Here is a 13,688-nt window from a genome sequence, read left to right as displayed (position 1 = left end):
TACTTTTACCAACTGCTGGTCTCTAGATCATCAGGAATAATAGGCACAATTTGGAGAATGGTGTTGCCTGGGATTTTATCTGTTGCCCAGGTTCGAACAAGGAAAGCAATCACCCAATGCAAAGTTGCCTGGAATATAAGCAGTCTTTGTTGGTTTTGCCACATCAAAGGCTTTCAAACATGGCTCTTGTCAAAGATTTTCCCTGCTAATCCTAATTTGCTGTGAGTTTTTGATGAATAAACGTGAAATTTTTTCAAATCCTGCTTCTGTATCAATTGATATCATTGGGAGCATTTCTTCTTTAGATTGTTAATAGGGTGCATTATATGGATTGGTTTTAACACACGGAACCCTCTTGCAATTGCAGATTAATCTCCGCTTGGTTATTGTGTACTATTCTATTCTTTTTTCTTTTCTTTTTAATTTTTTTAGCTGTAGATGGACACAATATCTTATTTATTTATTTCTATGTGGTGCCGAGGATCGAACCCAGTGCCTCACATGTGCTAGGCAGGCACTCTACCACTGAGCTACAGCCCCAGCCCCTCTTTTTTCTTTTTGTATTGCTGCATAGTGTGTTGGGAATTTTTGTGTCTATGGACATGAGAGTACTGGTCTAGTAATTTTCTTTTCTTGTACTGTCTTTATTCAGTTTTGGTTTCAGGTGAATGATGTTCCCAGAAAATGAGTTTGGAAGTATTTCTTCCTTTTCTACTTTCTGAAAGACATTGTGTAGGATTGATTTCTTCTTTAAATATTTGATAGACTCAATGAAACTTTCTGGTTTTTGACTTATGGATTCAATTATTTTTATTATTATGAGACTACTCAGATTTTCTATTTCATTTTGGGTTCGTTTCAGTAGTTCCTGGTTTTTTGAGGAATTGGTCCATTTCATTTAAGTTGACAGATTTATACACACAAGAAACCAATGCCTCAGTCTAGCAGCCTCAGGGAAATGAACTCTGCCAACAACCTGAGGAAGCTTGGAATCAGATTTTCCCCATTGAGTTTCTGAGGAGATGATGGCCCCAGACAACACCCTGGTTGTAAGCTGGTAAGTCCCAAAAGTAGAGAAGCCATCACAGACTTCTGACCTACAAGAACTCTGAGACAATAAACATGTATTGTTTTAAGCCACTATTTGAAATCATCTACCATATAGCATTGAAAAGTAGTAATCTTTTTTTCCCAATCTTCTGCCTGTATAACCGTATTCAAAGTGAGTTTCTTGTAGGCAGCCTCTTATTTGTTTAGACCATTCACATTTAATATAATTATTGGTAAGTTCAGATGTAGATCTACCTGCCATTTTATTATTTTTTCAGTATTTGTTTTCTGTTTGAGTTTGCTTGTTTCTCTGTTGGATTATTTTTCTCTAACTTTGCTTTTAATTAGTATTTTCTGGAGTTAGTTTCCTCTTCTCTGCCTTCTTTTGGGTTAGCTGAACATTTTTTAGTATTCCATTTAAATTTATTTATGTTCTTACTATATATGTTTGTATAGTTTTCTTTTTTTTTTTAAAGAGAGGGTGAGAGAGGAGAGAGAGAGAGAGAGAGAGAGAGAGAGAGAATTTTTTTTTAATATTTATTTTTTAGTTCTCGGCGGACACAACATCTTTGTTGGTATGTGGTGCTGAGGATCGAACCCGGGCCGCACGCATGCCAGGCGAGCGCGCTACCGCTTGAGCCACATCCCCAGCCCTGTATAGTTTTCTTTTTCCAGTAGTTGCTAGAGGGACTACAACTTAACCAATATTCTATTAGAAGTGCTAAAACACAAGCAGGCTGAGAAGTGGTAATTTCGATTTAATATTATGAAAGGGGAAAAGATATAGTGAAATGGGATGGAATGAAAAGAGTTGGAATGGAATAAAATGGAGATTGTGGCCCAGTGCTCCCACTCAGTCCAGAATGCTAGAGTGACAAAATGCTCAAAAATAATTCTTCTTTTACAGATTGACAAGCATCAAATTATTTCCTAAATCATTTCTCTCAAGTAATTGATGAATTTTTATTTGATATAATGCAGAAATTGCATTTTTTTTTTAAATTTATTTTTCCCTCCCTATCTCTACTCTTGCAGTCTGATCAGAGGTGGGCCTTATTGCACTGCTTTTGAAAGTGATCCCAATTCACTGCTGGGAACTCCAACCAAACTCTCTTTCACCGCTGGTCAATCCTCACCAAGTCTAGCAGCCCATACCATGTACCACTGGAAGTCAATCCAAGAGAGAAGGTCAGGTTAAAATAGCAGTCCAGACCCTAGTTTGAAGGGTGCACCACGGCAGACCTGAGCCAGTCCTGCGGGGCCCCAAAGCAGGTATCATTCCTAATCCCCATCAATCTGAGTTCTATCAATAGCCCATCTTCTCTCTTCCTCTTTCTGAGTAAGGAAAATCTCTAGTCTTCTCTGCCTTTCTGTTCAGCATGGTGCTAAGGAGCCCTCCCTGTCCCTGGGCTCTTAGCACTGTCCTCACTGGTGAAGATCCAGGACTACTTGAGATTCCAACATGGACTCACACAGTCACTGAAATAGCAAAGGGTGGTGAAAGGTGACTGAGTAGAGAAGTGTCATATGTGCGGCCAGAGGGACAACTGTTCAGAGGCCTCCTCCTCAGCCAGGTGCAGGCAGCAGCTGAACAGTGCATTTGGAAGCTACTCCAAAGTCCTGTGATGGAGGTGACCTTAGTAAAAAGTCTATTTGGGTATACTGTAAAGGTGGATGGTAGGGTCGGGGAGACCATAGGCATGCTCTTTCACTTTGCTGAGAGACAATTGTGACAATTGTGTCTCTCAGAGTGACAACTCTGACCCTAAATGCTTAGAGATATTGTGTCACGTTCTCTTATACTGTTTCTTTCTTGTTTCTTTCCATCAACTTACACTTATATGACAAGATGAATGAGATAATTACTTAAGTAAAATGAATAATATTTAACTCTCTCTCCCCCTAGGTCTATGAAAGTCATGGAAGACAAGTGTACTTTGTAGCACCCTTTACAGAATCCAAGGGACACAAGTAACTACTTCGTACTGAAGAGCTTAGCCCTGGCAAGATGGGGGAAGCAGGATGCTCTGGAGACAGTCCTGTCTGTAAACAGGCAGGCCACACATCTGGACTGAAGTATCCCTTTTCCTCCTTCATTCCTTCAAAAATTCACTCCACAGCTGGCACTGTGTAAGCTACTGGGATATTTGTGGTCTAAGAATCACCCTGTAAGAGTTAGAAAACACTAATTATCCATCTGGCTCTGCTCTTGGCATAGCAGTGTGACCGACTTCCCAGCCTACTGCCGCAACATGTGGTCTTTGTCTACCTTTTCCCCAGTGCAGAATGAGAATAATGTGCCAAAGCTTTTATAACCAAAGCTTCCAAGAACAGATATGTTTTTCCGTGTTCTCTTCCCTTTTCTAATCATCAGTACAAGCAAAACTAAGTGGGTGGCAGGACCACAAGTGGGAAAAGAAGCAGGCCCCTGAATCCATATGGGGGAGAGCCTCACACTGAGTAGAAACACCTGTATTTACTATCACATACATGCATTTCTATTATGTTTGAGCCATTACACATCGAAAGGTTTTTGTTTTGTTTTGTTTTTGTTTTGTTTTTGTGTTTTGCAGTTAAGCAATCCTAACCGGCACAGAAATTAATGCCTTAAAGTAGAGAACTACTGACTGAAAATTGTAGATTAATAATATGAGAATTTGCTTTGGCACCAATAGCAAAGAAACAGATATAGCAGTCTGAAAACCTGGAGAGTCCTCTGGGCAAAGTACTTCATAAAACTATCTTCTGTGTTAACTTACAGGTTTAACTCAATATCCACCATACCTGTAGCTCTGGGGGAGGGGTCAGACAATTATGATTCATGGAGAATTTTCAACCTGCTGTCTGTTTTTGTAATTGAGTTTTCCTGGAACTGGCCATGCTTTCATTTCCTTTATGTCTATGCTTTTGCATTATAATGGAAGCACTGAGGATTTACAAAAGAAAACTCACAGCCCTAAAAACCTAAAAGATTTACAGCTTGGCATTTTAAGAAGTTTATCAACCTCCAATCCAAGCAGTAATGGGCCTACGTGGGGACGGAGGTACAAAATGGAAGGACTCCCCTCTCCAGCAACAAAGGGGATTTGAACTGTGATATAATCAACAAATGAACTTCTACTATATTTGAGCCATTTTATGTTTGGAACATGTGTCAGCATGTTAGCACACCTGCAGTGGTAGGTTCATGACAAACAGCCCCACATCCTCTCCAAATCCTCTCCAAATGTCTTTTCTACACCATGAGGCTTTCTTGCTATGGATCAGCTTTCATGTCCCAACCTTTGACTCTGGGTTCAGCCATGTGACTTGCTGCCATCCCTGGGACATTAGCAAACACAGCACAAGCCAAGGCTGTTTTTGAAGAATCCCTTGTACAGTTTTGCCCTTCCTCTTGCTCCTCTAACTTTGCCCAGAGAACAAACCCAGACTATCTTGCTGGAGGATGAAGCACGTGGAACAGAGCTGAGTTGGCACAGCTGTTTCCACCAAGGCCCCTAGAGGTGTGAAGGAGGACATCCAGGATCAGCAGAGCCACCCATCCAACCTATAAATTCAGAAGCAAGCATAAGTGTTTATTGCTGTAGGCCACTGAGGTTTGGTGGTTGCTACATAAAGCATCGTGTGATTATAAATAATTATACATTAACTAACACATACATATATGTGCTACTCACTGTTGTTCATAAGCTGAGGTCCTTATCTTGTGTAAAGCTGTTCTAAAGTCTTATGAGGTAGTTATCATATTTGCCATTTTAAGTATAAGGAAAAGGCTCAAAGAGATGAAGTGTCTAGTGCCAGCTGCCCCAACTGAAAATGGCCAGAACTGAGGCTTTATCTCTGATCTTTGCACTCCTAGATCTAATGGTTTTTACTACAAGTATACTTTTAGATCTTATCTAAAATCTTACTCAGGTATCATGGACTCAAACACACAGAAATCAGGCAAGTGGCATGAACAGCAAGAGACCACCCATGTCAGAGACCTGTCAGGGAAGGATGCAGATTAGGGAACCCGATGCAATGTGCCCTCTCTCAAGGGGAGGTCATAATTCAACTTGGGGAAACAGTCGCCACACAGAAATGAGAAGAAGTTCCCACATTGTCTGGTTTTTCAAGAAAAGTCAGAAATTCAAGATTTTATGTAAATTATTCTATTTTTAAATGCTAGCTCTATTTTTAAAAATACAGGGCAGGCTAAATAAAATGTGTGTGCAGTATTTGACCCATGAGCTGCCAGCATGGGGCCTCTGTCTTCTAGTTGCACAACATATTACAATTTAACAGGTTTTCATCCATTATGTAATTTCTCTCTTATAAAAGCCCTATAAAAACAGGCAAAATAGATATTATCATTAACACCTTTTAGAGATGTGGAAATGAGGCTCAGAGAATTATAAATCACTTGCCCAAATTTATATAACCAATTGGAAAGAGTCAAGACTGGCATTTTCCCTTTTCACATGATAGTTAAAATTTTCTTGTTTCTGGGGCAAGAACAGTTGAAGCGGGGGTGTTGGGGGTAGATTCTGTGATTTCAGGAAGCCGTGGTCTAGCCCAGTTTCCAAAGCTCTTGCACTGTGTATAGATCTTTGTTTAAATTAGGGGAAAGATAACAGTCATTCCCCCCCCCCAAGAGTTTACTTTGTCTGATTATTTTCTTTTTCTCTGTAAGTGAACCACATCTACCTACTTAATTTATAAAAATCTGTCTGCCCATCAAATAGCCTTAGGCATTAAAAACAAAAAAAAATCATAATTAAAGAATTAATAGAGTTTTTAAAGCTAGCAGAAATAATGATTAAAAACATAGGCATCACATCTATAAATTAAGCATAAAATTACATCAAGAAATAATTTCCTTCTAGTATCCAATCAAGGTGGCTCAGCACACTGCAGAGACAATATAATATGCAGCAGACCGTCTAATAAATAAATGGCCCCCATCAAGGCAAGCTTAGAATTTCTGCCTAGGAAGCAGTGCTGTTTTTACTTGGTTACTTACTTGCTAACCATTTTAGCAAATTTATATTTGAAGGAGGAGAAATAGGAAGCATGTAGGCATCAGGGGAGAGGAATAGATGTCCTTTCACGGTTCCTGGCAGGTCCAGAGTGGCCTTGAAGCTTTCAAGGGTCAGAGTGTCCCTGGAGTCATCTTTCTCTATTCTGGGGACTCTAGTTTTTCAAATGGGCCCAAGACAATGACATGAAGGACACAGTAGACACAAGAGGAAGGTGTCAGGGACACACAGGGTCAACCGTCTACACCAGGCAGGTATCCATCTGTAGGAGAAAGGCCATTCACAGGGACATTCCCATGAACACTGATGAGATGTTTGACACAGTAGATGTACAACCATCCACAGACTGCCCATATAAAAGGAAATGTCAGTTGGTGCTGAGCGTAAAATGTGCTTGAGAAATTCCCTCATTGAAATTCCAGTCTTTTTTTTTTTTCATATTATTTGGACATCAAAGCATATATTTTAAGGCCTTTCTATCTTTAAAAAAAAATCCAACATCTTTTTATAGGAACAAAATAAAGATCACTTCCTCATAAGATTGTTTTCATCCTGCCAAATATGTAAAGTGACTACTTGATAAGCAGAAATTGCACCTTAAACCCTTAAATAATCATCACCAGCACAAACTGTTAGATATTACTGATTGCTGATTTTTTTTCCTAAGAAATTCACACAGCAGAAAATACTCTACAAACATCAGAGTGATATAATGGAGCCCTGAGGAGTTATGACCGTTAGACAAGTGATTTTGGGGAAAAAATACGAATGTGGACTCCCCACCACCAACATCCCAGAGTGCTCAGCTGCAGAGATGGAATTTCTGGGAAGATTTCTTTAGCATAGCTTTAAATTCACCCATCAAAGTAATAGAGTATGAATCTTCCTGTTGGAAACAGCTTAGCGTTTTACGAACTCACTACATTTCTGTTATCCTCGGAGCAGATCCTTGCTCGGAGGTTGGGAGCTGCCAACCAGGGACGCTGCTGAGCCAGAGAGACACCTCGCACCCAGGCCCATGGGTGCAGGCTGACTGAACACCCAGATTGTGTGGAATGGAGAGACTGTAAGGTCGGTCTCCTCTCCTACAAGCAGGCTGGCACACCAGAAAAATCCATTAACATCTTTCCTCAGACAATATGGGCCTGTTAGATACAGAGGATGGAGCTTCCCCTGCATCCCACAATTTGCATTACAGATATTTTTAGCAAGTGACCAAATACTAATATTTGGAATTCCCATAGGGGACTCCTTTGCTTACTAAAAAAAAAAAAAAAAAAAAAAATTAAAAAAAAAGTCAGATTTATTTGTTCATGAACCAACTTCTGGACCTATTTATAATACTTTCTCTAATTAAAAAAAAAAGAAACAGGGTTTAAAGTGAGAATTTTATTAGGTTCTGCCTAAGTTATAGTCAATAAGCCTTTTAGTTCTAACCCCTTATTCTTTTCACTTAAAGTAGAATAGACTGAATCTTTGACAGCAATGACTTGAAAATTGAACAGTTGTCTCCTCCAAAATCGCTTTCTTTTCACCACAGAACCTTCTCGAATTACTCATTCCACAGACACATATCAAAGCCCACCCTGTGGAAGCCACTTCTCCAGGCCTGGGGAGACCAAAGCGCCAAGACCCTATCCTACTTCCTCTCGTTCCTCTTCTACTCTCTTCTCACAAGAGACAATTACTCAGTGTCCTACTTTTGTTGTTAAGATTTTCTGAATATGAAACTTATTCATAGATAGATTTCTATATATTCACTGGAAAAACTGAAAAATATTGACATTCATGAAGAAGACAAGCAAAATCACCGGTAATTCCCTCACTCAGAGGTTAACTACATTAAAATGGGGAGTGGGAAGACATCTTTTCAGAACTTTTTCAATGTATGTATATGCACAACCATACATTTCATTTTTTAGAAACTCATTAATGGAGAGAGAAGGTATAAGAAAGAAAGATGAGAGAGAAACAAACAGAAAGAAATAGTGATTAAAGCAAGCAGAGCGGAGAGGGGAGAGAGACAAAGCGGGAGAGAGATGGCAAGCAGGCAGGGTGGCCTTAAATCACTCTAGGTCTCTTTCCAGTCTCAGGGTCCTGGACTAGTCAATTAATGAGCCTCTGTCCTTCTCTTTCCAAGCACCCTGTGTCTATACACTAACCCCATCCTGCAGCAATTTCCTGTCCACAGGCACAAGGCCACTGAAAATTACCATTTCTGCTTGTACCTCAGTGGCTGATGAACCTGCCTCTCCACACAAAGGGAGGGCCTGCAGATTCCTGATCACTCCCTCTCCCTTTTTGACATTAAAAGGGTTTATTTAACAAAAAGGCAAAGAAGAGCTGGGATTATAGCTCAGTGGTAGAGCACTTGTCTTGCATGTGGGAAGCATTGAGTTCAATTCTCAGCACCACATATAAATAAATAAATAAAATAAAGGTTCATCAACAACTAAAAATATATATTAAACATTTTCTTAAAAAAAAGAAAGGCCAAGAAAAAGTCTGTTTACAATCTGGCAAAAGATTCTGGTTGAGCCCAAGGTTAGTATTGTAGAAAAGTAGATTGAGGGTATTCAGAGCAAATGATTTTGATTTAAAAATACAATCAAGTCATGTTTCAGAGTCAGGATATCAGGCAAAACTGCCAGAGAACTGAATTCATTCCCATTATTTTTGTGGGGGTTTTGATGACAAATGGACAATAGTTATGTCCTCACTCTGGTTAGGAAAGGAAAGCAGACGCTTTGATGATCCCCATTCCAGGGTCCCCTGTCTGTTCTGATATCCACCCACTCTTTATGTTTCCAACAGAAGTCCTGTCAATACCGAGAAGTTACTCCCGAAGCAGACAGAGACCACCATTGTGCAGCCAGCAAAGCCCTCAGAAGGTGACCCACAGGATGGGGTGGTGGGGACAACCTCAGTTTTTCTGCCCATGCAGGCACATCTGCCTGGGAGCAGCCATTCCTGACAAACAACACGGATGTTTCCAGGCCATTCCGGCAGCAGTGGAGCCAGCACCATTCCAGCCTGCACCGTGCCCACTGCCTCCAGAAAAAAATGGGCTCATCTCAATCCCCTTTTGCCTTGTCATGAGGAAGGGAGGACATTTGGACAATTAGCTTCCTGTCAAGCATTACCAACGGGGAACATGCAGAGCTTGGAGGCATCTGTGGCCACACAAAAACCACAACACAGCTCTCAGAAAAGGTCAACGGCATCTGCTGGTGGGCTGTGTGAGCATTTGAACATCACACAGGGAGGGCCGGCAGATTCCTGATCACTCCTTCTCCGGATCACCCTCATCTCCTCCCGATCACCCTCATCTCCTCCGGATCACCCTCATCTCCTCCTGTCTGAAGACAGTGAAGACTCCCCTGCCTGGCTTCACGGCCCACAGAATGGCAGAAATTGATTTTAGACCACTGCGTCTATTCCCTCTCCAGGTCTCGTCACCATCTTTCAAAAACATCAATGTGGCCTTCTGTCAGCTATTCCTCTTTCCAGGAAGAGATGGGGCAGGAGAAAGTCATGCCCAGCCTACCCTGGGCAGAAAGGGAAATAAGACCCCCTTCCTTTTACCACCTATCCAGTGCTCAGAAATGCCCCAGGACTAATTGCATATCAAGATTTTTGAACAACAGGGGGAAAACCTGGCAGATTATTTCATCTAAACTCTGACAAAAAACACACTCATGGGTCTGAGAAATACAGTGTCCTGCCTGCTTCCAAGGGTCCCCTCAGCAAAGATTTGCCTGTGGTTCTACCTGCCTTGTGACCTGCTCTGGGACCTGGCTAATCTGGGCAACTTGCAGACAGGAAGATGGTGCACAGCTGTGGGGAAGGGAACCTGACAAACTGCAGGACGCCTCACAGGGAAGAAAGCAGGTGAGGCACCTTAAGAGGGTGCAGCAGATTCTTTCACCAACAGACCTAATTAGAAGGTAAAAATCGAACGGTTTACTATTCACACATAGTTGCACTCAAATTTACAGCTCTTGCTTAACACTTTTTCTGCCAAGAACACATTAACCAAAAAATGTGGAGGCGGGTGCCCAACAAAAATTTTCAAGCATCTTTTAAATCAAATTTCCTGAAATCTCACTGATTTTTAACTTCTTGTGCCACAGCTGATGTCATCATGACCACAGACCAGCAGGTAGAGCGATATTTTTTAAAGGAAAATTCTTCAGGATGAAAACCAAGACCAGGCCACCCTCTGTGCGCCCTCTGCCCATGGTCCAGCACTCTGAGATAGAAGCATGTGGCTCTGGGAATCCTCTCTCTTACCCTGTTTGGTGTCCTTCCATCTGTTCACTGCTCACTTCCGATGCTGCTGCTGCAACAAACAAGCAAAAAAGGAGAATTGTGTCAGTCATCTGATACCTGAGGTCCTTGGCTGCCACCAGCCCCCTAGGGCCCCCTAGGACCCCCTGAGCTGCCAGGGTCCAGGAATTATTTTTCATTCACTCAGCTTTTGGCCAGAGCTGGAAGGGCCTTACCTGCCATTGTTGAACCCTGACCAAAGAGGAGACTAAGCCCAGGGAAGTCCTGCTCCAGAGAAAAAGAACCAGAAGAGATGAATAATGAATAAGTCACCTGAACTTGAAGCGGCTGGTAAGTGGGAGGCCTAGGTGAATAAAAGAAATAAGTGCCAAGTGGAAAAGGACATGGTTTTTTCCTAAGGAAGCTTGTGGTGGGGGCGAGAGGGTGATCATGTTCATGTGATGTAAATTATTCATGTGTCCAAATTATTAGTTTTAGGTGGAGGAAAACTAGGCCTTGTGTTCCAGAAAATTCAAAGGAGTCATTTGCTGTTAGAGAAAACATCCTCTGGAGACAGGTCACCCTGTTTTCTGCATCTGCTTTGACTTTCAAGTGGGTTTTGAGGAATCCATCCAAGTTCCTCTCTGTCCTATTTGTTTCTTTCCTAGGAGAGTTTATTTTGCAAACAGTTTACTATGATAAGCACAATAACTAATACCATTCACCAAGTCTCTTATCCATGTGTCCTTCCTTAACAAATATTTGTGAAGACTATCTCTATGCTTCCACTGGGACTGCAAAGAAAAAGAAGACTGAGGGGCTGGGGATGTGGCTCAAGCGGTAGCGTGCTCGCCTGGCATGCGTGCGGCCCGGGTTCGATCCTCAGCACCACATACAAAGATGTTGTGTCCGCCGATAACTAAAAAATAAATATTAAAAATCTTTCCCTCTCTCACTCTCTCTTTAAAAAAAAAAAAAAAAAAAAAAGACTGAGAACATGTCCAGACAGACTTGCAGTCCTCTGACATTAGGCACCTGTCTATAAGTAGTGGCCTGCATATTGCTCTCCGTAATCCAGGCTTCTCCCCTAAATTTCCTGTCACACACAATAGTACACTCACCATTTTTCTTGGATGTCACAGGATTCCAATAGGCATCTAAACATAAAATATCCAAAACCAGGATCCAAACCTGCTCTTCCCACAGCCTTGTCTATCTCAACTAATGGCAGCTCTGTTTCTCATTGCTCAGGGTTTTCCTGGAATCATTGTGCTTTCTGTGTTCATTGGAGTCTCTTTGGGAACTAGAAACCACAGTTATCCCAACAGAGAGTTTCATACAAATAATTAATAACCAGCATTAGAGGTCTGGAAGGCAAAATGGCACCACTGAGGTCAAGTGTGGAGGTAGCAACAGCTGAAAGCAGCCTCCTGCCCCCGGGGCTGGGAGAACCGAAAAGGACCAGCATTATCAGATCCTACAGTGTTGAGGAGGGGCCCACAGAGCTGGACCAGACCTCCGAGGAACCACAACCAGCAGGTGCTAGCACTTCTCAGGGACCAGTGAGGCTGTTCTGAAAGTGTGGGGGAAAAGCTAGAACTTGAAACCAGCGATGCTGCCTGTGGCAGCCTGGGACAGGAAGTCAGCAGCATGGAGCATGTCCCTTCTCCCTTCTCCCTTCCCTTGTATCTCTCTCCAGCAACTCCTTTCAAGAGAGCTGAACAAAGAGCTAGCTAGCAAAGCTGAGGGATGGTTTGTAGAGAAAAGCTGACTGAGAAATATTTGCAAAGCCTACCTCTTTGGCTACTTAGTCTCTGTACACCTTTCTTTCTTTCTTTCTTTTAGTACCAAAGATTAAACCCAGAGGCACTTAAACACTGAGTCACATCTCCAGTCCTTTTTTAAATTTTTATTTTGAGACAGGGTCTCACTAAGTTGTTTAGGGCAACTTAAACTGTTGAGGCTGGCCTTGAACTTGCATTCCTTTGCCTCAGCCTCCTGAGCTGATGGGATTACAGGTGTGTGCCATTGTGCCCAGCTCCACAAAGCTTTCTACAAAACCACTGCTAAGCCCCACCTCCAATTTTCCAACAAATCCTCTCAGTTCTAACTTTAAAATATTTTCAGGGTTTTACTGTTTCCTCACCATTCCACAGCCACTGTTCTAATCTAAACACCAAGTCTCGCCCAGATTACAGCAATACCCTGCTCAGGGGTTTCCTTTGCTTCCCCAAAAGTCCATTCTCCATGCAGAAGCCAACGTGATAGTATCAGTTAATCAGAGCTGCCATAGCAAATTATAGCTATTCCTCAGTATCCTTTGGGAATTGGGTCCAGGCTCCCTGTGGATACCAACGTTTGCAAGTGCTCAAGTTCATTGATATAGCTGCATACAACCTGCACACATCTTCCTGTGTACTTTAAATGTACTTCCTATGTACATTACATCTCTAGATTACTTATAGTACCTAATACAATGCAAATGATATGCAAATGGTTGTCATAGTGTATTGCTTAGAGAACAATGAAGAAGAAAGTCTGTACATGTTTAGTACAGAAGGAATTTCTTTCCTGAATGTTTTCCATCCTAGGTTGGTTGGATCTTCAGATGCTGAACCTGTAGATACAGGAGGCCAACTGTACCATAACCTTGGTGGATTAAAACAACCGAAATGTAATTCTCCAGTAGTTCTGGAGGCCTGAAGTGTGGTATCAAGGTTCATCAGGGTGGCTCCTTCTGAGGGAGTTTTTGAGGGAGAAGCTGGATGCTTCACATGTCTCCCCTAGTTTCTGAGGGTGGCTGGCAGTCCTTGAAGTCCCTTATCTTACAGATGCCTCACTCCAGTGTCTGCTTCTATCTTTGCTATCTTCTCATTGCCTTCTTCACTGTGTTTCTGGATGTTTCTGCAGCTACTTCTCTCCTTGGAAGAACACTAGTTATTGGATTTAAGGTCCATCCCAATCTAGTACGATCTCAAAATGAGATCCTTAACTTAATTACACCTACAAAAGACCCTGCTGTCTCCAAATACGGTTACATCCACAGGTACGGGTTTTATAACGGGCATACATTGTAGCGGCCACCTTCAACCCTCGGCAGTGGATCAGGTTAGAACCCAGATCACATCATTCCTCTGCTCAAAATCCTCCAACAGTCCCGTCTCACCCTGGGTGGAGACTGCACTCCTATACAATCTGGCTACTTCACCTCTCCGATTTCCTCTGCTGCTACTCTCAGGTTTCTCACACCAGCAGGCGCTCTGTTCCTCAGCTCTCAGAATTCTTCATACATTTTCTAAAAAGTCACTTTCTCAGTGATACTTCTTCAGACCATGCTCCATGAAACTT

General features: G+C 42.0%; 1 protein-coding gene across 1 annotated transcript in view; it reads right to left on the bottom strand.

The window, feature by feature from the left end:
- MYO3B (myosin IIIB) overlaps nt 1–10,583 on the bottom strand; it is a gene marked incomplete at its 5' end in the record, with an annotated part of 464,298 nt that extends 453,715 nt beyond the window's left edge. The window contains 2 exons of the mRNA XM_081260604.1: nt 10,365–10,413; nt 10,577–10,583. Of these exons, the coding sequence (XP_081116730.1) occupies nt 10,365–10,413; nt 10,577–10,583 (56 nt within the window). The remainder of the gene's footprint in view (nt 1–10,364; nt 10,414–10,576) is intronic.
- Nucleotides 10,584–13,688: the final 3,105 nt, after the last annotated feature.

Source organism: Spermophilus citellus (genome assembly GCF_964194105.1).
Source record: "Spermophilus citellus genome assembly, chromosome: 11".
Lineage (NCBI taxonomy): Eukaryota > Metazoa > Chordata > Mammalia > Rodentia > Sciuridae > Spermophilus > Spermophilus citellus.
Note: the sequence above shows the minus strand (reverse complement) of the source record. Positions and strands in the feature narration are given on the sequence as shown.